At 34.7% G+C, this 25,996-nt stretch overlaps 1 protein-coding gene across 5 annotated transcripts in view; it reads right to left on the reverse strand.

Moving 5' to 3' along the window:
- Positions 1 to 25,996, reverse strand: part of LOC118744786 (putative polypeptide N-acetylgalactosaminyltransferase 9) — a 438,912-nt gene that overhangs the window by 94,150 nt on the left and 318,766 nt on the right. For all 5 annotated transcript variants that reach the window (XM_036478111.1, XM_036478107.1, XM_036478109.1 and 2 more), the window contains 4 exons: positions 16,195 to 16,390; positions 15,252 to 15,421; positions 14,865 to 15,029; positions 4,854 to 5,047 (listed from right to left, as the gene is read on the reverse strand). In XM_036478111.1, coding sequence (XP_036334004.1) covers positions 4,854 to 5,047; positions 14,865 to 15,029; positions 15,252 to 15,421; positions 16,195 to 16,390 — 725 coding nt within the window. The remainder of the gene's footprint in view (positions 1 to 4,853; positions 5,048 to 14,864; positions 15,030 to 15,251; positions 15,422 to 16,194; positions 16,391 to 25,996) is intronic.

Here is a 25,996-nt window from a genome sequence, read left to right on the forward strand (position 1 = left end):
AAAAAAAAAAGATTTTCGTTGATACCTTACGCAACTTTTGTCTTTTTCCATTTCATTTCAACATCTATCCCCCTTATTAGAAAAGTCTTCATTAAAAGGTAACACCACTAACGGTTTCAAAAAGGTTTAAATTGTATAAACCACTACGAAAGTAAGACCAAAAAACTCAATTTTTTCAAAATTCTAGAGTAGTGTTGCTCTTTAAGAGGAGATATGTACCTTTGTTCTTAAGAAGTTTGGATACAAACGAATAGAGTAGTGAATAAATTCAACGGAATGTTGCAAACGACTGAAGAATTCAAGTTCAAAACCGGTCAAAATATCAAAGCAGGGTCTGCAAAAAGTGGAAAAAATTTAATTTTTAGTAAAGCTAAATATTAGAAGGTAGACGGAAGGAGAACTACTTTTTGATGGTTTGCGGGAGTCTAAATAGGAAATAAACGAGGTAGAAGTGATTTCGGTAGCACTCTTTTGGACTGCAATTAAAATGTCAAACATAAAAGAATCATTCGCATAAAACAAAAACAATGACTAGTAAAAAAAGCCAGTCGAGAATTCCAAAAATTATAGTGTTCAATAACGTTCCTTCAGTAGACAAAATGTTAACTTAAATCGAAGTGCTCACGAAGCCATTACAGCGGCAGCATCAGTGACAGAAATCATTCCATTGTAGTTACACTTTATGACGGAGCAAGCAGTAAGCCCTTTCAGTTTGATATTTCATGAGCTGGTTAGGAATTGCGAACATGCTATGCGAACGAAATAGCAAAAATGGTGGAAATGTACATAACTGATCAAATCCTTGGCAGATTTCGAACAACAAGAGCAAAGTATTATTCTTTTAAGAGGAAAGTAATTTGAGAGGATTTCTGAAATACCGTAATGGCGTACGTTCGCAATGTTTTCCTACTTAAACGTCTCTTATGACTTTTGTTTAATCTTTGGGGTCACCTGGATAGTTTTGAGCCCAGATAAGTGGTGCTGGAGCTGGTATGGTCATGGAATTGGTATTTCCAGTCAAATTTGACTCTTATTCGCAAGATGTGGTAGCTACATACCTGCATATATAAGAGCAAGAACAGAATGTTTAAGAAGATGACCTGGGTTTTTAGGAAAATTTAAAATTTATTTTCATTGGAAATAGCTCCCAACGGTTGCCGTAAGCGGAGTCGTGTAGTTTGCACAATAAAGTATCGCATTTCGCTTCATAGCTGTCTCCACTTAAGCACACATTTAGATAGTCCTTTTTCAATTTAAAATACCCATGCATCCTTGAAGCAACACCCTTTAAATAAATACATAAAAATTTCAACACATTCAATATGCGCCTGCAGCCGTATGTATACTACGAGTATGTTGGTATTCATCTACATACATATTTATTTTTGCGTGTGTTGCTAACTTTTACATGTTTGTCACGCTTGTAAAATTGTCACGTTTTAGTGCTTACAATGAAATGGAAATTGTATGAATCGTAACAACATTGTCATTGCCAATTGCAAAAGAAGCAACCTTTTTAACTCGGCAGCCTAACTGTTTGGGGCTGGTGAACGCGACTTCGCTGCTAAATATATGTATTTCGACGACAAAAAGAGGCAGTATCTTCCTGTAATGCAGAGAAGTGGGTGGTAATGAGAGGGAAGACTTGTGTATACATATGTATATTTAAATTAATATTCGATCTACCTATGTATGTGTGTGTTATATAATTATATATATAAATATATAAATGTTAAACACATACACACTTGTGTTAACGGTTATTACAGTCTCTACAGTCTGCAGTCAAGAAGCCTTGTATCCAGCCAACACTTCAGGAAGGTGACAGCTTGCCTTGGCGGATGCCTACATTTAGATATCTGCGTAGTTTTTGCTGTAATGTGAGTTTCCTTTTTCCGTTCGAAGATATCCGCCTTGCGTGGCAGATATCTATGTGCATTTATGCTTATGTACTATGTATCTATAAGCTGTTATTCAGGTGCCGCCAATTTTAAGGCAAGTTAGAGATTTGAATTTCAATTTAACTTTTTCTACTACAAAAGTAATCTGCTGTGGTATTAGTTATGCAAATTGATAAGCTCAAGTTTAATCTATGACATTTGCTTAGTCTTTTATTTCCCCTCTCACACTGTCAGGATTCACTGATACTAAATTGCATATTTTAGTATTTGATTTTGTATATTTTTAGGAAACCCTGATTTTCATTGCGCAATGTTGGAATGCACTGTCCTTTATTTTGAGCAAATAGTAAATACTGGAAAAAACTACTGCTAAGCAGATAATTGTTTAGGCGAGTGAGATAAGGAATTGGCCTGCGGGCTAGGCACGAGATCATACCCGAAGTAAGGCATGCATGTCGTAAAAGGCGACTAAAATCCATTTGGGTGCGTGTCTCGAAAGCCATGCGTGCGTCTCGGGAAGTAAGAGGATGACAGGAAAAATATCCCCTGAAATACCCACCAACTCTGGCAAACTGTAAATAACGGTAATGGCACAACTTTTGAATAATAGTCCAAGTGGCACCAAAACGATTGGAAATCCACGCGCCAGGGTACGGATTCTGGAGGCCCCAACCATTGCCAAAGTCTAAGCGTCATAGATCAGGAGCGCATCCTACAGGAGAGAAGGGAGGTAACGCCAATCCTCTCCTCTTATCTCTTAGAGGGGATGTGGGACGGAGTTGGTCCTCTTTCACAAACCCAGAAGAGTAGGTGAAGGAGGAAGAATCGGCCGGAATGGCCGACCTTACCCTCTCGCTGCGCCCAGTAAGCGGCCCAGGTATACGGAGGTTACTCCAGAAGCCAGTGGGACTTTGGTAGATACACCGGCATCCAAATCTGGTGCAAGAGAAAGTAAACTGCGGCGACACTCACCAATCCTTGCCCCAATGACTCTTCCGGTTATAGTGTGGCGGTTACTGGTGAGGCATTGCCCAATTCTGATGTTGCGGCGAACAATCGAAGACAGCGACAGAAGAAGTCGGTATCAGCCATGCAGACCTCTGGCGCCGCGAAGCCCTAGCCTAATACTAACGGTAGAAGTGAAGCCAGGGTCGGTCGAGGCCCTTGGTATGCCCTCGGAAAATCAAAAGCGGAAAATGAAACCATTGTGGTGAAATGCCTATCCTAAGCTAACTGGGATTGGCTCAAGGCTGTGGTGCAAAGGATACCGCGCACGGCGGGAAAAGCTTTAGGCTGTTTAGAAGGGTATTATTTAAAAGAGTACAGCTCGAGATACATATGTAAGTTACAAACTTCTTGAGATGTTGGAATTTTCTATCAAAAAGCTAGATAACTTACAGAGGGTTTTAAGTCCAAAAAGAATTCCTGTGAGAAAAAATATGGAGGCCATCTGAACTGATGCGGTGTAACCAAGACAAGACGAGTCCTCCATCTAGGCACGTCAAAAGACAATTTTATGAACTGAAGGACCAGATCCAGGACTACATGTTGCACCCACTGAATAGGACGCTATATCGACAGTCAATTGCCAATATTCACAGAGAGACTATCACCACCTTCACCAACTTTCGCACCTTTGAGTGCTGTCACCGTAGTTTAACTTTCAAACATTGCATAAAAAGAGCGTCAGCTGACTCGAAAGACCCGCGTAACTCCGGTCCAATTACGGTTTGGATATTACAGCTGGAAAGAGGAGCTGGAGGGTCTACCGTTATTTGAACTTATCGGCAACGATTGAAAAATTAGCTGATCGACGCTGCAAGAACAACAATGAATACGAACGCCAGTCGAGAACTGGATGCTGGAAAATATGCACCGGAAGAACTTATTTGCGCTGGTTTGAGATTGTGTGCTCTTCTCAAGCGCCTTGTGCGAAAGACTAAAGTAAACCGCCAACGTCTGACCAGTGTAAATTCGGCATCGGTGTGAGGACCAACAGATTACTTTATGCCGCTGCTAAACTTTTTAGAAGAGTTCATCTGGTTACACTATGGACAAATTCGGTCTATGTGTGGTTAGGTGGGGTTGCCTAATAGGGATAAATGGGAAAGGAGCTCTCCGAAACGTTCCATACCAAATGAGGTTACATATAAGCAAATTCTCTATCGACCTCGAATCCGTTTTTCGACATAAGTTGTATTACGCTATTAAGGTAGATGCCTCTGGTTCAGAGAATAGTACTTATTGGGCGACCGGGCTTGTAAGACCCAATTAACGCAACGTTTCTGAGGTTATTAGCTGCGTTTTGTTTTATTGTGACGCGCCTGGAAAATCACCTGAATGAGTCTATGAGAATGGTATCTGGCGAAAAGTTGCAGCTCGAAGGGAAAGGAGAGTAAAGAGCCTGATTAGAGCATTTCAGCAATCACGACGGTGAATATCGCATAGAAACACGATGTAATAAAATAATAATATGTAAGTAAGAAAAATTGCTTAATGGCTAATGTGGCATAACTCAAGGCGATTAATATGCTCGTTTACGAAGCAGGCGAACCCATCACTGAGAGAATAGGCACTGAGCCTAAAACTGGTCTAAAACTTTTTCCCAAAATTTCATTTTGGCTTATATCTTTCAAGAAAGGGTAAAAAATGCGACCAGAAAGATTACGCAGTTATGAACTAACAGATACAGTGTGTAATCAACCAAATCTGGGATGTAACTAGGTGTGGGATGTTGTTAGGCGCGCCTGCTATTTTTTTTTAGATTTTGGGCGATAAAAACTGGCGGTATTGATTTTCCGAATCCCACTACTGGTATCATACACAAAATTTCATGTTCGTAGTATAAGCTACTGCAATGTTCTTACTTGTGTTTCTTACTTTTCAAGTATATACTTTTTTTGTATATGCAATCATCCTATTTTTAAACGTAATCATTCATTTACCACTCACCTCTCGTCGACCTTTTTCACGTTCCGGCACTCCATGCCAATTAAATTGCAAATTCCAATCAAAACCACCCACATTCACTAGGCCCGAATCGTGGAAATGGAATTCCAATGTTGTATCATCAATAACGTCGATGACCGGACAAACGACGGTGGTGCTATTGCGAGCGATACGATCGAGCAGGGGTTCAAGCCAACCTATGTGGAAGGAGAGAAAGTAGAAATTGAAATAAAAATAAGTACAAAAAATGAACAAATGAAACAAAGTATTCGATTTATTAAAATTTGTGCTTGGTAACATAAAAGGTATTGATACACGTAACCCCAATACAAATAACTACGAGAAATATTTAAAGCTTTCAGTACGAATGAGGGGTTGGGAGAAAAAATTCCATAGAAAAAATAATGAAAATTTATTGTTATTGCAACTATGTTTCACTGATATTGTTTATGTGAAATTGTTTTGGGTACACAGGGTGAAATGCATGAACATTTCCTTTTTTTGCGAAAGCTTTATGCTCTACCGTCATTATGCGGCTTTTGAACCGCGCGAGTTAACCAAAGAGATGACCGTAAGCAGAGTGTAGTGCGCAAAATAAAATAAGAGGTAATATAATAAATTTAACAAAATTTGAGGGAAAACTAAGTAGAAGATGGGAAGTGAGGAATGCCATAAAGAAACTCACTTAGTAGCAAAGCGAATGAGCACAAAATAGGAAATGCAATAACTCAGCAGTGGGAGAAAAGTTAAAAATACATAGATGAAAAATAAATAAAAAATAGCAAACAATATTCAACCAAAAAACATCAAAGCTATTGACGACTAAAGAGCTAACCGCTAACCCGAAAAACCAACAACTAACATGTGCTTGAAAAAGAAAAATGGAAACAAATCAAATGCTTTTCACTTCACAGCAGTGTTGATTTTGTAGGTTCTTCGGCCATATTTCAGTTAGAAGGTACATTAGGTACAACCGCTTTAAATTAGGTATGATTTCAAAAAGAAAAATAAATTAATGTAATTTATGTAGTATATTAATACTTATGCTTAGTAAAAGCTGCAATTTAAAGAAGAAAAAAGAAAACAAAATTTAACTGAGTCACATCGACAGTAACGTTGCGACCTAAACTAGCTAAAGGGCTGTTTTGAGCTCTCATGACGCACAAGAAATGAAAAAGAATTTTTTTTCTATTAAAATTTCTTAAATCAATTAGCATCTTTCAAGAAAAAAAAATGATCGTATATTTATTTCTTCAAGAAAATTTACAGGGCATGAATCACGTAACTTTGAAACGATAGTCGTTCAAACGATACTGACAAATCGATGTGGTCAAAGCACTGATTTATGCATTTGTGTTGCTGTTACGTGTTACTGTTACTGTTACGTGAAGCAAAACTGGAATCGAGTTGACGATACCGCACAAACGATCAAACCATTTTTGATTTTTATGAAGCTAGACAATCTCGACACGATATCGTTCAGACGATTGTCGTCATACGTGATTCATGCCCAGAAAAAGCAAAGTGCTTTTTCAAGCAACAAAAAATAATGAAATATATTTCTTGTGATTTTTTTTGAGAGCTGGATTCTAAGCTTAAACCTGCCGAAATAAAAGCTTAAAGCGAAATGTTCCTCTAATCTTTTCTAAAGATTAAAGGAAACTAAGAAAATATATTTTTCTTTTTAAAACAATAAAATCTAAATACTAAATAAGAAACTAAAAAAACAAAGTAATAAAATAAGTTTCTAAAAAATTGTTACCTTTTTAAAATAATAAAATCTACAAATTAAATTGAGTTTAAAAAGAAAAAAATTTAATTAAAGCAAAACAAGTTTCTAAAAATTAAGTGAAACTAAAAAATAAATTTTTTTTAAAACAATAGAATCTAAAAAAAATAAAACAATAAATAAAATCAGTTTCTAGAAAATTGTTTTATTTTTAAAACAATAAATCTAAAATCTAAATTAAAATTATGTTCAAAAAGAAAACATAATTTATAAAAAAGACAAAAAAAGGTTGTAAAAATTAAATGAAACTAAAAAAAATATAAGCCTTAGAATCAGACACCTCCTCATTTTTGGTTTTTTTGTTTAAAGCCTGGTGCCATATTGGAAAATTTTACCAAAAAATAAAATCTGAAAATAAAATTGCAAAAATAAATTAATTTCTAAAAAAATTTGTTTCTTTTTAAAACAATAAAATCTAAAAATTTAATTTAAAAAGAAAAAAAATTTATTATAAAAAGAAAAAGATGCATCAAATAAGTTAAATTTAATTTTTAGATTTTATTGTTTTAAAAAGAATTTTTTTTAAAGAAACTAATTCTATTTTCTAACAGAATGAAATCTAAGCATTAAAAGAAAAAAAAAATATTAAAATTTATTGAAAGAGAAAAAAATTCCGCAGACCGAGGATTCGAACCTCGGATTTTTGTGAAATAATTGCAAGTTGAGAGGCTAAAAAACCGCATTGATTTTTAATAGTTTTTTTGTTGAGGGCTTTTTTAATTTTTTTTTTAATATAAATAGGAAAATTTAGGAACACTGGCGTTGGTTTTTAAATTTTTTTCACAAACGGTTTTGCGCATACTCTTCCACAAGAAATTCATGTTTATATGGAAAAAAGTGCAAAATGCCGTCAACTAAAATATAAAAAATATTAAAAACCAATGCGATTTTTTGCCGCTCAACACTTATAAAGTAAAAAGTATAAAGTTTGAAAGTATGTTTTATATGGCATTTACTAAAGCATGAATTATATTTTTATAAAAAATAATACAAAAATTTTAGCTTGAAAAACATTCTAAATATTAAGAGCAACGCACCATTTTTTGTAAGACCTTCGTGCAAAATTAGCCAGAGCGGCCCTGTAACAGTCATATAAAAACGAAAGTTCCAACTAAGCCTTTTGTAAGGCGAATATCCTTAATAAATTCTGAATTTCCTACATTTTTGTGATATTTGAACTTATTTCGAATTGAACTAAATAAGTCCTTATTTTAGGTACATAACCAGTGTTTTGCGTACAAAATCTGTACCTCGTTAGGTACATTAATTTCTTTACCAAAATCAACACTGCTTCACAGCAAGTGACCGCTGGAGAAAGCAACCAGCGTAGGGTCCTTACACAATAAATTACTCAACCGCGCGCTTCCATATTACACGCTGCCACACACGATGGGATATCCTGCAGCTTATCAAGTTTTAAGCTGCCTCTGCTGTGGTTGTATAAAGCATGCGCATATACACACATACACTTTTGTTTCCTTCCTGCTGCTGGTCATCAATCATTGAAGAGTAAAAATTGAAATTTTATCCCCCCTTTTCGCTCTCCAACTGGTAAAAGAATTTTAGGTTTATCATTTTAAGTCATAATCCTTGAAGAGATTGGTTTGCTCTACATATGAGGTGGGTTGAAAATTTTACTTCCGTAATTTTCCAATGCTGTCTATCTACGGAAGTTATTGAAATTTATTTTATTTTTCCGTTGCAATCACATTTCACATTTTTTTCGCTTACTTAGCAAAGTTTCTATTGCCATGCATAAATCACAGCAAAGCTGAAGTCTCGCAAGATAATTCAGCAAAATAATCAAAAGTTTATAGCATACTTCGCACATACTTATAAATGTACTCGTATGTATGTATGTAGTACTTTTAGAATTCGGTATACAATATGCAACTTGAGTATGGGAAAAATACTTATATGGAAAATTTTTATTGAAAATCGAATAAATGGCACAAGTTGATTGATGGTTTATTTAATCGTTCGAAATCGAATGCAATCCGGATATCTTGACTGTTATTGGCAAGCTTTTTCTGCGTAAGATACCTTTAGATGCGCTATAATTTATAGCTTTTTTTATTTAACGAGGCTCTGCACTAGATTGGATACTTTGGATCAAACAGCTTTCTCTTCTAGATTTTTTGTTTGAGTTTCGTTCGGCAACTTAAAGACAGAGGCAACGCGGTACTCCACACGTGTTTAAACCAGTTAACTTGCTTAAAGGCAGTTCCAGATCGTATCCTGGAGCAGCTGTTTATTTTCTTCCTTTAGTCGTTCTCAACCCAAGGGCATTTTCAACAGCGAACTTCACCAGAAAAGGTTGTAGAAAAGAAACCATAATATGGCCTACGATACTCCTGATCTGATACCACGTGGATGAGATCAACAGAACTATTTACTTTGATAAGAACCACAAAATTAAACTAGGGAACAAGGCAAGCTGAATCACTATTACCATCAAATACTCCCCGTTGAACCCTCTAATTTCGTATACAGGCGCCACAAAAATACCAGATTTGGATGCCAGCATGTTTAGGGTCAGATCAAAGGTCTTAGTACCTGTGGGTAAACTCCCAAGTATTCCAAGCGGAGCTCCATCAATTTAAATCGTTATGGTTCTTGAGTTCCTAGACTAAATGCCTTGGCGACAAACGATAGGATCTTTCGTGCCGGGGTTCTGGGCCATAGAGGCATAGAAACCAACGAAGAGCCTGACATGCTTACTAACAATACCAATAGACCCCAAACCCTTATTAGAAATTGGAATAAGCTCCATCAGAGAACGCCCTAGGAGCGTAGAAAGAACAAATAGAGAACAGCACTGGAATCGATAACCGATTTTTTTGTAAAAAATATCGAATGGGGCACAAATCCGCGTTTTGTCCAAAGAGTCTTCATATAAAAAAAGTTTGCGTGCAAAATTATACTTTCTACAAAATAGCGGATGACCGATTGTTTCTACCTTCTCAGGATTAGATAGAAAAGCAAAGCGAATGGGTGGTGGAGGACAAAACGAAGTATGTCCTGTTATCACACAAACAGTCAGAGCATACGCGTCTTGGTATCCACGTCACTGTTGACAGTTACAAGTTTGAAAAAGTAGACGACTTCGTTTAATTGGGAACCAGCATTATCATCAATAAAACTACCAGCATGGAAATCCCACGCAGAATCTCTTTTGTCAACAAGTGCTACTTTGGACTGAGTAGGCAATTGAGAAGTAAAGTTCGCTCTCGTCGTACAAAAATCACACTCTATAAGTCGCTCATCATGCCTGTGCTGGTGTATGGTGCGGAGGCATGGACAATGAAAACATCTGATGAATGTTCAAAGCGGCTCTTGGAGTTTTCGAATACCGCAGACGATTTAATGATCAGCTGTATGAGGTTTACAACGATATAGACATAGTGCAGGAAAGACCAGGTGGAGAAGAACTTGGCTTCATTTGGAATTTACAATTGGCGTCAGCTGGCACAGAAGAGAAACGATTGGCGTGCTATTTTGGACTCGCTTAGCTGGTTACAGCGGCAATAAAGAAGAAGAAGACGATTGTGTTGGAAAATATCGATTCAGAAGATGATTTCTTTCCTTGAAAAGCGATTATTTTGCTTGAAAAAAATTTAGTGTTTTTATTAAGCATCGACTATTTTTTTCAATTGATTAATTTGGTAGAAATTACCGATTATTTGGGAAAATACAATTTAGAACCAGAATTGCTTTTTGAAAGTCGATTACTTTTCTTAAAATTTTTTAGCAATGACCTCTATTTAAATCGATTATTTTTCGTTCAAAACAACGACTATTAGAATAGATTTTTATATGGTCTTCAAAAAGAAAAGTCCGATAGGTCAGGAAAAAAATTGGTTCAGATTAAGATTTTTTCTTGAAAAATCGATTATTTCTCCAACAAAGAAATAAACGTAGAATCTGAGTCGATTTTTTACTTACCAATTGGTGTTCTTTATTAATCAATGACTATTTTTTGAGTCGATTACACTGGTCTACAAATTTCAACTTTTTTTCTGCGAATAAGACGGGACCTGGTGTTTCTGAACGGATTTTTCGTGCTGAACACGAATCCGGGGTCAAAAATGTCCCATCACGTCACGTTTTCGAGAAAAAAGGGGTTGAAACCCCTAAAAACAGCGTTTTTGGCCATTTTCGAAAAATTATAGAGCTGAACCCTGACGTGGTACAAATTTTGCATATATCAGAAATTAAAGGCTAAACCGTGCCCTTTCGAATGAGCCCTATGCCGAATTGATCGCGTGCACCCTTAAAGCAGGGGGTGTATTTGTGTTTAGGGGTGCAGGAAAAATTGATCACAGAAAGAATTTAATCTTAAACGATCATAGAAAATTAATAATGCCAAGGTTTTAACTATATTAAAAGTCGCTGATTACGAATCTGCAGTTAGATTTTAAAAATTTAAGAAATTTATATGGTCGTTTAAGATGAAATTCTTTCTGCGATCAATTTTCCCTGGACTCCTAGACACAAATACACCCCCTGATCTAAGGGTGCATGCGATTAATTCGGCATAGGGCTCATTCGAAAGGGCACGATTTAGCCTTTAATTTCTGACATATACAAAGTTTGTAGCACGTCAGGGTTCAGCTCTACAATGGCCAAAAACGCTGTTTTTAGGGGTTTCAACCCCTTTTTTCTCGAAAACGTGACGTGATGGGAAGTTTTGGACCCCAGATTCGTGTTCAGCACGAAAAATCCGTTCGGAAACACCAGGTCCCGTCTTATTCGCAAAACCCTTGTAGACCAGTGTTATTATTCTTACAAAACGACTCAAAGAATTGATTTTAGTCTAGCTTCCTAAGTAGTCACCAATTATTGTGGAAAATATCTATTAAAATCCAAGATTTTCATGAACAACTGATTTTTGTCGTGCATTCTAACCTACTAAGAATGAACTACTTTTTTAATCCATTATATTTTTACAAAAATATCGATTATTTTTATTTTACAGAAAATTTTTTCAATGCAATCGATACGGATAAAATTATCCTTTACTTTCTTTTGAAAAATCGATTAGTTTTCTTTCAATAAATCGATTTTTTTCCTTACAAAAAATTTTGTATTTTTCCCAAAATCGATTATACCTCAAACAAAAATTCGGTGGTATTTCTGACAAAAAATGGTTCCAATATTTAAATTATCGATAGACAATGTTTTGGAAAAAATCGACTAAGAACCAGATATTTGTTTTGTTTTTATGATTTTTTTAAAGAAAATGGATTACTGTTCTTCCAAAAAAATCAATTATTTTTTTTGAACATTTTTTTCTATTGCAATATGTCACTTTTTCACTTTCGCTCAGCCATATCAGACACCTTATATTTAGTGATCCTCTCGTGCAGGCCCGGTCGCAGGAGGGGGGGATTGGGGAGTTGGAAGGTTGGGGGTTTAAACTCCCCCTGTTGGAAGGAAATATATATAACAAGTAAGAAAGTCTAAGTTCGGGCGGAGCCGAACATTAAATACCCGGCGCAAGTATTAAATATATGTTTTTGACCTTTCCGAAACCTACAGCTACATGGTAAGCTGGGGCGTATCAATTTTGAGTCAATTAGAGTCCTTAAATTTCGAAATTTTGAAGTTTCAAGCATTTCTGAAATTTGCCGTTATATGAAAAGCGGCCGTAATTTTAGTCCGATTTCAATAATTTTCAACGGTTTGCTTTTATGTGGCAAGCACAATGAAAATGCCGAGCTTGGTACAAATTGGTAGAACGGTTACCGAGATACATATATGTGATCATAAGTGGGCGGTGCCACGCCCATTTTCCAAAATTTTACCACAAACGTATTTCTTGGTAAAGAATTGTTGTAAGCGTCAATTTTGAATAAATTAGCTTTAATATTTACAGATTTATCGAAGATTTTGTATTTCTCTAAATTACCGTTATATTGGATGTGGGCGCGGTTATTGTCTCATTTTTTAAATTTTCGGCCATTTAGTATGCTGTACTAAGGCCAACAACTGTGCCAAGTTTGGAAGAAATTGCTGCAGCGGTTACCAAGATATACACATGTAACCATAAGTGGGCGTGGCTACGCCCATTTCACAAAAATTTATAATATTCTTATTTTTCGTATGAAAATTATTGTAAATATCAGTTTTGAGTGAATTATCTTCAGTAGTTACTAAAATATCGCAGTTTTCGTATTTCTGGAAATTTCCGTTATATGGGAAGTGGGCGTGGTTGCAGTCCGATTTCGCCCATTTTCAATACCAACCTACCTTAGATAAATGGAAACCTACATACCAAATTTCGTTGAGATATCTAAATGTTTTCTCGAGTTATCGTGTACACGGACGGACGGACAGACGGACAGATGGACGGACAGACAGACATGGCTTAATCGATTTCTCTATTCATTTTGAGCATTTATGTATACATTTGTCTATATCTATCTCGATTCGTTTTGGCTGTTACAAACAACCGTTATGTGAACAAAATTAATATACCCTTGTGCACAAGTGCGCTCGGGTATAAAAATGTGCCATAAGTTTAAGATAATAATGATAAAAAATATTTCAAAATCTCAAATGTATATCTAAGATCTATTTTCAGAGATAGTATTCGAAAGTTCTAGCTTTAGCTTAAGCCAGAAAGGTCCTATCACCTTTTCGAGGGCTTATATTCAATACCCTCTATCTCCCTCTATACCCTCCATTAAATGTTCGTAGAAATGGTATAGAATTCTTGAGAACCAATATTTTTCGACCGCAAGACCCTGTTCCTCTTCAAGAGATACGCAGTTATTTTTTTAACCATTTTTTCATAGTAACTATAGAAAATGCCAGAAAAAGCAATGGGGGGATATATAACAAATCTTTAGCATTGAAAAATGGTTAAAAAAAATTATAGTTTAAAAAACTAAAACCTCGGTATTATAATTTCCATTCGTACTGTCACCAGGTATGTAACTTGGGACTAGAAATCACTGTATCTTTTAGACGCATCAATATTACATAGTTACATCCCGAGCTAATAAAAGGGAGGTAATAATTAACAATTGGATATTGTTATTGGAAGTATTCTGAAGAGAACCACAGTTTTCCGATCGAAAAATATTGATTTTCAAGAATTCCATACAATTTTCACGAAAAGTGGCATTTTACCCATATAATATATATGGAAAATTTGAAGCGACCTTTAAATGTTTTTTATTTCAAAATAAAAATATAGACGTATACTTTTTTCGATATAGAGCAATCCTAGTGGGTGAGAGCATAAAAATTCCGACTTTACTTATTTTGGACCACCCTATTGTGCTAGGCTAGCAATGTTGACTCATTATTGAAAGAATTTGTATCTATACCTCAGTGAATTGCATATGACTTTTCTTTGAGTTATGCTAAATTAAATCCACAATTACAAATACAATATGCTGAATACTCTAAATAAAACACTGATATTCTTGGTTGTTACGAATGACTTTACATAAAACCCCCCAAAGAGAAATCCTGCGCTCGGCCCTGCTCTCGGGTATACTTGTAGACCAAGCTAATAACTGCTTCAATCGGCTGCTCCAGAGCTTACTCGCTTTATGATTCTATTCCCACTAAATTTAAATCGAAATGAATTTTAAATACAATTCAGCTGCACGTTAGCGTATTATTCGTGGACGATTTCATGGGTGAGTTGATAATCGCGCCACACATAAATGACTCACAAATTTTGAAGCAAATCATTGCGTTTCAATTAAGTACGAAGTTCTTTTTTAAATGGCAATTCTAATTAGAGATATTGCAAATCTTTTTGAAGTGTGCTTGTGGCGTGAAATTTAAAAAAAAAAACTTAAAAAAAATTCAATGCACAAATTGAATTGGTTAACCCAAACTTTATTGCTGATTGGCGCTGGGTAACAATATTGCCGGTAGTCTGCTATGGCATTTAGTGTTGCGGTCTCAAATGGGGCGCGATGGTTTGCAGATTTGCGGTTAGAAAAAAGTGATTAAAATCAAATAAATGAATTTAGATTTGAAATTTAAATGTTTAGTTGAATTTTGCTTATGAAAAATACCATTAAATGAAGCAAAGTGGCAAATGCATGAAATGCAAATAGCATTTTTGTGGCGGTTTAAATTAAAGCGAATATTTTTCAAAATTGTTACACTTCTTTAAGCATGCATGTATGTATATGTATGTATGCTTGTGTAAAACTCGTCCACCCCCACACACACCAATCACTCACACTCCCACTCACCTTCGGTGCACTCGCAGTGCGAATCCAGGTACGTCAACACCGGCGCTGTGGCATGACGTGCGCCCAATAGACGCGCTCGTATCAGACCTTCACGTTTGGGGGCGCGCAAAATCTGCACCTTTGGATAGGCGGCAAAATAATCGTCCAGCTGTTGTTTGGTATGTGCTGCAATGGATATGATGAAACATTAAAGAGCGGCAAAAATGTAAAACGGAAAAGAAAAATGACATAAATGGAAGAAAAACTTATAATTATGTTGGAAATTGCTTGGTAGCCAGCGCGCATACAAACGCTGCATTAAAATGCAAAGCATACACGCGCATGCGCGGCAGCATACCAACGCGAACAGAAATGCATGCATTTGCCAATTGTTCGCACGCAACTTACGCATATCGGAGAAGTCGTCGACCAGTATGACTTTGTTAATTAACTCTGGCGGCGAACGATCCAACACCGAGTGCACTGTTCGCAACAGCACCGACCACGCCTCATTGTGGAAGCAAATGATGACATCGGTGGCGGGAAGATTTTTTAGATAGCGGCCGGGTTCCTTGCACCTGTGCAATGATAAAAATAGATTATGTAGATATTAAGTATATGTATTAAATAAGTCGTTGTTGTTTATTTTTATTTATTTAAGTTTTTTTTTTTTTTAGTATGTGGTGTGGTTGAACAAGCAGGAATTTGGCAGCTGGCAGGGGCAGGATCGCGTGCACGAACAAGTGTTCGAAGGCACGTAACAGTGATGCGAATTAGTTTTGAGGTACTGAAAAAATTTTTGTATCTTTGTGATTGACTTCAACTTGATGGCAATGGTAATGGTAATTCTAATTGTAATAGTAATGTTATTGACAATGAAAATGGCAATGCTTAGGGTAGTGGTAATTGTAATAGTAATGGTAATTGTAATGGTAATGGTAATGTTAGTTGGAATGTAAATAATACTGGCAATGAAAATGGAAATACTAATGCAGTGTTAATGGTAGTGGTAATAGTAATGGTAATTGCAATTGTAATGGCAGTGGTAGTAGTGATGGTAGCGGAAATGGTGACAGTAGGAGTAATGGTAATAGCGAGGATAATGGCATTGGTAATGGTCCTCAAGTAGTTGTAGGTAATTGTAACGGAAACGGTAACAATAATGGTAAGGTATTTTTTATTAGTAATGGTACTTACAATAGTAATGATAATGGTATTGGTAATACTTGGTAATGTTAAGGGTAATGATAACCGCCACGGTAATAATATGAATAAGGATTAGATAATGGTCGGTAATGGTATGTAATTTTAATGGCAATTGAAAATAAAAATTTTTTTCGTTTTCACTTACCACGCATCGCGCGTATCTGGCAATGTTCGATGCACCGATATCATATCGGATACATATTGATTGAAGGCATTTTTCGCCCAACCATCATCGACAGCTTTCTTCATTTCTTCTGTCATATTGGTGGGTAATACTACCGGTTTACCCATTTCGCCGGGTGCATCTTTGGGTGGCGATGGTGCCATGAGTACGCCTTTGTCTGAAAATAGAAGAAGGAAAGAAAAAATATTGTCAAAATGTTAAGGTAATTTCAAATTTATTAGAGAAGGTAAAAGATTATTAAAAACAACTATATACAGTACTTATTTTTTTACTTATTGAGCAAGAAGTAGATACGCAAAGACTTTATAGGGATCTTAAGAGTCACTTAGTTGTGCGCATTATTGACAACCACCTAACAATATTTTTATCGGTCCATTTATCGAAATATTTAGAGTCATTTATCGATATGCATGGATGATTAACGATAAATCTAATCTATTGATTGAATGTTTCCGAAATCTCAATCAACATTATTATCGATATATTTGGCGGCATATTCGACGATATCAACATGTTTATCGATTAATACATATGTGCGTATTTAATTCATTACTCGCATATATTTTCAGCCATATTTTATTGATTTATTTAAAAATATTAATCGATATCTTCATTTACTTTCTCATTAAAAAAGTAAATAGTTTCGATGTTGTATAAAGAATTTAATCGATAAATGGTTTTATTGATGGTTTTAAGAAAACGTCATCGACAATCGTTATATTTCGGATAAAAAAGATAGCTATTGACATTTTGCAATATACCTATTTATCAATATGGTTGTAAAAAATGCTTTCGTTATACAAATTAAACGATTTCAAACAGCATATTTATCGAAGATTTATTTTGTTATTTTATTGATAATTTAGCCGATCCTTTTGTCTGTATTTTGAAAAATTAGTGCGTCTATCGATAAGCATGCATAAGTAAATATATTTTTTAATAAATATTTGTTTGTACAAATATAAATATGTATATATATAGTCCGCATTATGTGTGTACCGCCACTCTTATCGGTACATTTCAACAATAATTCATAAATATATTTATATTTATCGATATACTATCGGCATCAAAATCGATATACACTCGCTTCTAAAGATTTTACGTTACATAATTAAAAAGCAGTGCTACCGATATTTTCAATCGATATACTTGTTTATTGCTAATATTAATAAAATATTTATCGATATTGCTGTTGTAATTTATATTCCTAAATTCACCCTTATGCATATTTACAAATAACTTTTCTCATTACAAATCGATATATTTATCGAAATATTAACCGATAGCAGTGTTATATACATTAGCCGATTCTAAAACGAACCTCATTCCCATTCGTGTTCACACCAGTATTCAATGGGAACACGAATAAACTGCAAGAAATTTTTACAGTTTATGTGGTCGATTCCATTTTATGTTTACATTAAATATTAAATAACTAACGAACATTTGCTGCTAAAAGGCACATACATACATATGCATCAAATATATTTAAAGTACCCGCAATATATTTCGAAACGAAGACTTTTCTTTTACACAAAGTGACACTCAACACCAAACCATTACTTAAGTACACAAATCCCCCTGGAAGAATTCTTACAAAGAACATCATACTGCTAGTGGAAAAAAGCGCCAGCTAAGCTACACCAAAGCAATTCTGGCACAGAGAACTTGCTTAACCGCAGCGCAGCGGAACGATTGATTGTATTGCAACAGCAAATGGAAATGCAGTTCATGACACCAAGCAGTGCAGTAAAGAGCAAATAACCCCAACCAAATAGAAATTCAAACAAAACCTCACAGCCACAGACACAGCCATCCAGTGAGCGTTAGCAAATCCCTCATAGCAATATTTATACTTAAACCAAATACAGCGAGAAACTAGAAAACTCGCAGGATCAAAGCGAAGGAAGGATGCGCAAACATTGTTGCATGCAACGCTGTATGTGGGAGGCGGTAGAAAAACAAGATTCATGTGTGCGACACACTTTTTCTACAAAAGCAACAGCATGTGTGGTGCGTGTGTGTGTGCGTTATGTGATGCTGCAAGGATGCAAATACTGCTAACGGCGTGCCGTGAACAGCAATGAGCAGCTCAAATATCAATACAATTTCAATCCATTTAGAAGAACAACGGCAAAACACAAATGGTAACATGCAAACACACTCGTGCAGCTACATATATACATACATGTATACATTAGAGTGGTCTAATTTTTTTAAGGGGGGAAAAATTTCATCCTAGAAAAGGGGCACCCCCTCAGTTTTTTCCTTTTGATATTTGTAATATCTATACCAACTTTCAATTTTCTAAACTGCTGCGAATCTGGTAAAAATATTGGTGATTTTTATAAAATGCTACTGTTGCCATGACAACATAATTTGAAAATCTAATTGCCTTGCAGTAAAAAACATAGTTATACATATTGGAAGAAATTCTTGTGCCATAAAAAAAAAGAAATAAAAATTAAAATCATTTTTTTAATAAATTAGAAATTCTAAAAAAAAGTAATTAAAAAAAATAAATTAATTAATATACAAAAAAAAAAAATGCCTGCACCAGGACTTGAACGTGGGACCTCAGGCATACCACGCGAGTGCTTTGCTCTGGTGGCTATTGCCACTGTTGGAGTGCCGAGAGCACAAAGGCATACTTATGCTTTTAACTGGGGATGAATTGGCAGACCATCTCATCAACTGGTATGATGCTACTAGTATTTCTACTAGTAGATGCTGATGCATAGCCTGACAATGGACATCTCGTAGGACATCGCAATGTTAAAAATAGCAGTCGCTAACATTGGAAAAGGATAGAACGTGAACTAAGCAAACTGGTAGAATTCTAGTTCGCAACTAGTAGCTTTTCCTGCAGGGTTTCCACTGACATATACACATATGTACATATGTACATGCTCCGACTAGACACATGATAGTTGAACATGTCTGCCAATGGCAGCGTATTTGAAAGGATATTTCAAAAACTTTTCGCAACGCATACAAGCGTAGCAGCCAAGTATGTGGGGAAAAAGTGAATTCAACGTCTGTGGGGTAAAAATAGAGTGAAAGTTGTGTTAGAAAGATGTATGTGCACAGATAAAGAAAATAGAAAATTTTTAAAATAACCTTTTAAAGCTTGAGAGAACTAAAAATCCAGATTTCTTCAGTGATAGCACGGAGTTAGGAAGGACGAAGTTTGTGAGTGGGATGCTTTTGCGGAGAGTGCCGTTATTTATAAATACGAAATAGCGTTTGAAATGACTTTGCCGCCGTATGGGTTAAGGTCCAATGAAACTCTTTACGGAAGGCGGAATTTTACTCATCGAATTGGATAACGAATATTCTCATCTCATCAAGGCTTCAGCTGCACATAAAGAAACAAATTTTTCATTAGTTTCACACCTTTATCATCTCGAATGCGAATCGGGACTGTATTATCTCAAGATCCTTCCAGCCAAGACAAAATAAGAGCCGTGCTGAAGAATTATTGACTCTAAACAAATCTGCAGTAAGTGCTCTTACCGGGGTGATTACAGAGCACTGTGTTATGGCATCAATGCTTCATCGATGGTGTATACCAACAAGCTTCCTCTGAAGAATTTGTGGGGACGAGGAAGAAGAGCAATCGATAAACAACTTCCTACATATGTCAATGCCTAGCACTCCAGACAATGCGTCTCATGCATTTAGGAACACGATTTTTCTATAGTTTGTGGGAGATAGTGGAAGTGCAAATAGTTGCGTTCGATAACAAAATTAGACAACACCAGCCAACAATCAAAATCAAGAGAGTAAGCGAAAATTCTCTCCCAAAGAGATGAAAAAGCAAAAAAGTAAACGAACAGGAAATTAGCCATTACTTGCAAAAATCGGAAGAAGAAGACACACCAGCTGACTTTATTTATGTTTTATTTGTAAACAAACTGAAATTCATGTTGCCTCCATAGAAGAAAAAATGAAAGTGAACGTTCAATGTTCGCCAGGAACATTTCTAGAAGTAAAAACTAGTTGGCGCTATCATAAAGTCACATAGCAGGCAGCCAAAAAGCATATAAATACCAAAACTCGGAAAATGTAATTTTGTTTGTTTACAAAAATTGCAACCATATGTTTTGTGATCATATGTTTTCGTGTTGGATAATTTTTGCTGACTAGAATTTTGCCAGTACAAAATGAACGCTTCTCTTGCATCAAAATGAACGCTTTCTCTCTCAATTTTTGTGTGTTGGATAATTTTTTGTCGTTATCGAACGCCATCCAGTAAAAATTTGGAAAAACTATTACAAATTTTTGACTTGTCGAACGCACCTAATATCAGAGCTTCCCTGCTTCACCCGGAAAAAATTACTTGTTTTTAAATTTAATTTTTAGATTTTATTTGTTCCAAAAAAATATTTTTTAATTTATTTTACTTTTTTTAAATGTTTGCGTTTATTTTTGCTGCACATATTTTAATTTTTTGAATTTAATTTTCTTTTAATATTTAATTTTTATTGCTTTAAAAAGGAAAATATATATTTGTTCTTAATACCAATATTTCAAGATAGTTGCCAGGATTGAAAATTGTCTTACGAAAGACTTTTGTCTTTCCAAAGATTGTGGTGAGTTGCAAGACAGTTGCCAAAATTGCCCTGTAAGTGTATATACTCAGAACGTACGTTACTAAATTTTCACATTCGTCTATGCAGAAATCAGCCCCGGTATATAAACCGCTTCACTGCTGCCTTAGTTTCGAATAGAATTTCGCTAAATGGCACGTTTTCTCATACCAGCAGTTGCTGCGGAGTTTATAGAATGTCAGTTGTCAGTGTCACCTTTTGACGTCTCTTCAGTCCACAGCTTATCTTATCTTAGCTGCAAGAAAGTGTTAATCCAAGTCAGGAACGCAAGTCAAGAACAGTCGAAACGTACCCTACCTGTACCACATTGAGATTTTTTCCAGTTGGTGCGGTTTATCAAGGGTAGCCAAATTGTCGTTTGAATGTTTCGGCGCACAGTTTTTTTTATCAAACTTATACAGCTTTCTAAAATAATTTTATTACTCACCCACGCATGCAGAAAGTTCTTGTATGCATAAATCTGGTGCCGAATTTTTGATGGGATTTCAGCTAAGCTTACATTTTTCCATTCAATTCTTTCTTAATACGATTTTCATGAATGCCTTACAATTTGTCAATGTCAAGCCGGCCAGTGCAGATGCATCTGTGTACTTTTTCGCCTAGGATTCTCAGCAAAGACAATCACATTTGCATTCACATCTACATACATATGTATAAATATGTTCAAGTATGTCAGCTATGCAATAAAAAACTCCCACCATGCAAAACATGAGTAATAGGCAACAATCGTCAATGGCAACAAATTGGCGACTCACCGATTTATTGCCGTAGTGAGAAATCGGCAACATCATTTCTTTTATGTCGTCTTATGAATATGTTTTCAAAAATGCCCAAACTGATGAACTGCGCGTCATCAGGATTTTTCAAAAACATCTAATTACTGCCCAAGATAGGATTAAAAAAATAGGAAGCCTTCTAGCGACGAAAATAATTAATTTCGTCTTCAAATTATAAGTTTGTGTTCAAAAACAAATAAAATATTCAAAAAGAATAAAATTGTGGCGAGAAAGTGTTATTCAAGTATCGCCTGTAGCAATAATAAAACGACTCATTCGGGTAATAAGAAAACGACTCGCCCAGGCAAGTTGCCTTCGGCGGACGTTTTACAGCGACTGGTAATAAGAAATCGATACGATGGGGATATTGTCGGCAATCAATTTGTTGCGGAGGGCGACAAGTTTTCTTATTGCCGGCAACAAATATTGTCTGGTGGGCTAAGACAAATGTGCTCCCATTCGCATGTATGTATTTATTTTGACTTGCTTTCGACGAACTGTTGCTTATCTATTTTATTTTTTATTTTTTTCATGCTTTCTCATATTCCGGTCGTAGTCGTCTTATGTTTTCGGTTAATATTCTGGCAAATTTTTGGCTTGCCATTGTGTTTGTGTGTTTTTTCTGCTTATATACACATATGCTTTGCATTTTTTCAATTCCATATTTTTGTTCCATCCATCCTTTGTTCATATGCAATATTTCTTTGATTTTTTTATTTTTTATTTTCTTGCAAGAAAAGCAATAATTTATTTATTCATACATTCATATCTTCAACACTTCTCTCTGAGCTCTCAGCTGTGTTCTGTTATTCCGATAGCGCTCAGTTTCGATTTATTGTGTCTGGTTTGTGGGTTGACAAGAGCACATTTATAGCATACTGTTAGGCGTTGTGGGGCTAGATCAACTTTGTGGTTCCCTTATTTGTTTTATATTTTTTGTCATATGATTAAATGCAAATAAGATTTGTTATTTATGATATTTGTTGCGTAGAAATAGAAATAAATACACATACATATACAAATTTTAATGTTTACTTTTCAGCTTAACTAGTTCGTCTTCTACTTTTTCCAATGCAAGGAACTGGTGAAATGGTGATTTCCTACGAAAAGTCATTTATCTGGCTTTGCATCAGCACCAACCAGTAGAAATATAAGTAGCGCCACACGAGTTAAGCCGCCTATGGATCACCAGTTAAAGTAATAAATATGTTATTTTACGCGATTTGCTATAACAGTTACTAGTCCGATAATCTAAAGCGCTCGTTTGTTACCGTCAAAGATCCATTCAAATCTTTGGGCAGCGGGCAAATATTTTTCTTACTAATTTAATATAATATAATTTAATTTAATTTGTTGATTGCATTTTTTGATTACATGTACATAATTATTTTAATTTTAAGAAACAAATATAAAATTATTAATTTTTAATTTAATGTTTTTGTAATCAAATTTTGTGTAATAACTAGAGCTTTCGATTTTGTTCGTACATTTTCAAACAGCCCGGGTATATGAGCAGCGAGTAGTCGCACACTTGTTCAATGCTCATTACTCGAAAATTTTCGAGCATGAGCTCGAGCAATTCGAGTTTTTTCGAGTAATTTGAGCAATGTTTTTTTTTATTATATTGACATTTTTGGTAGCAACTTTTTAAATTTTTCAAATTATTGATATATAATGCAAAGATTGTTACATTGGTATTTAATAATATAATTTATTTAACATGAATTAGAAAGCAGCTGCTGACAAATACAATTTACAAATTTAAGTATTTCAATAAATTTTTTGGGCTAAAATTTTTATTTTTCTTTAAACAAAAATTTAGTGATCGCATCCGTTATAATTTTTATAATAAAAATCATAATTTCTAGTTCTATTGTGATTTTTTTTTTTGCGATTATCTTTAATGGTTGTTTTACTATATTTATTTTTTCAATCGCCTTGAATCGTTATTTCGTGTTTTTAATTTTCTTCGATCAGAAATATTCGTTGTTTTGGATTCATTTTTTTTTGGAAATTTTTAACCATTATAATAGACACTACGTTTTTATAACCAATTTAAATCATTTATGATCTAAAACTGAAAAATAAAAATAACGGTTATATTTAGTATTTATGATCGAAAAAATAAAACAATGGGTAATTTATAAAATAACGATTATTTTGAATCGAAAAATCATAAAATAACGATTATAAATGTTCGTAAAAATATATATAAAAAAACTATTCTGCAATGATTTTAAAATAAAAATCCCTTATAACAACGATTACTTTCGCTCCCTGATATTTTTTTAATATCATTTATTTTTTAATTTAATTGTTTTGCAAATTGATTGCAATTTCCAATATGAAAAATATTTTTTCATTAACTCACCTTAACATTTTTTATTATTATTTTTTGCAAGGAACAAATTTTTAACCGACTTCAAAAAAAGGAGGAGGTTATCAATTCAACTGAATATTTTTTTATGTTTGTTACCGCATAACTTTGGATCACGTTAACCGATTTCTAAAGAAAATGGAGTACCTCAGAGATGGTTCCATATTAATTTGGTTTAGATCCGATCATTGGATCATTAAGAAATTTGCGGTATTCTTAAACTTGTATTTGAGAATTGAAATCGGTTTTGTTTTTTCCTCAACAATTACTTGTTTAATTTATATATTTTTACAAACTAATGTTAACTTTTATGAAAAAAATAATAATTTAGTTCATTTTTTTAATAAAAGAATTTTCGTAAAGTTTTTAAATAAAATTATTGTAATTTTCTTTCCTTAAAAAAAAGTAAAATTCTAAATTTGTAATTAATTTTTAATGAATATTTTAATATTTTTTTTAAATAAATTTAAATTTATAATTTCATAGGAAAAAATATTTTTAAATGTAAATTAAATAAAAGAATGTTAATATTACTTTAATTTAATTAAATTATATAACCGAGAGAGTTGTGAAATCCTGAGATTTCCCAATTGTAATAAATATGTATTTACGTATTTTTTCAATAAAACATGCTACAGACAACGTACGTACTCGGTTTTTAGCATAAAATTCAATTCAACCTACAAACATACATATGTATGTACACATATAGTACACATGCATACCTCTAATCAATTATATAAATAGGCAATCATGTTTCTTTACACCCCTTTTACGGCTAAACTATAATTCTAAGGTATAGACAATTATATATCATTAGAAAGGTATTTTGATGCTGATGTGCAGGCAATTTTTAAAATTTCAAATTAGTTTAAAATAGAGCGAAAAAATCAATTCAAAAGTCACACCAATACCAATGCCATACATGTACATGGTTGGGGCGGAAATGCCCCCTAAATGTATGCTTTAATATTGATAGTGAATTAAAGAAACATGCGAAGCAGCAGTTCAGGAATAAAATGTATGTATGTATGTACATGAATAGATTAGACTCAAACAAGGAAGAAGGTAAAGTTGAGTATGGAGAAGAAGAAAGTGATAAATACAGAAATTAAAATAAAAGTAAAGAAACCTAGATATAAAGACAAAGAGGAAGGAAAATTTAAATACATAACCTAATAGCAATGGTGGGGGTGAATATGTAAATGAAGAAAAGAATGGACATATTTAGATCAGGATAAAGGAAAAGATAAAGATGAAGACCAAGACGAGGAAGATGAAGATGAAGATGAAGATGAAGATGAAGATGAAACACACCACACCTTAACCCCCACACCGTAATTCACCACACTTCAACTCTCTCACCACACCTTAACTCACCACACCTCAACTCACCACACCTTAACTCCACACACCTAAATTCACCACACCTTAATTCACCACACCTCAACTCACCACACGTTAACCCCCCACACTTAAATCCACCACACCGTAATTCACCACACCTCAACTTTCTCACCACACCTTAACTCACCATACCTCAACTCACCACACCTTAACTCCCCACACCTAAATTCACCACACCTAAATTCACCACACCTCAACTCACCACAGCTAAATTCACAACACCTAAACTCAACGCACCTCTTAAGCCCACCACACCTGAATTCACAGCGCCGTAACTCCCACACCCAATTCCACCACATCGCAAATCACCTCACCCAATTTCACCACATGACATGATATCACTTTATGTGGCATCAATGACATTGCTTTAATATTGATACTGAATTAAAGAAATCTGCTAAGCAGCAGTTTAGAAATCATATTTACGAAGATTAAGATTCATGCAAGGAAGGAGGTAAAGTTGAATATGTAGAAGAAGAAAGGGATAAAGGCAAAGATTAGAATAAAAGTAAAGAAACCTAAATACAAACGAAGGTGGATATGAAGATGAAGATGAAGATGAAGATGAAGATGAAGATGAAGATGAA

This window comes from Rhagoletis pomonella, unplaced genomic scaffold (genome assembly GCF_013731165.1).
Source record: "Rhagoletis pomonella isolate Grant_MI unplaced genomic scaffold, Rhpom_1.0 Rhpom_scaffold_00008, whole genome shotgun sequence".
Classification (NCBI taxonomy): Eukaryota; Metazoa; Arthropoda; class Insecta; order Diptera; family Tephritidae; genus Rhagoletis; species Rhagoletis pomonella.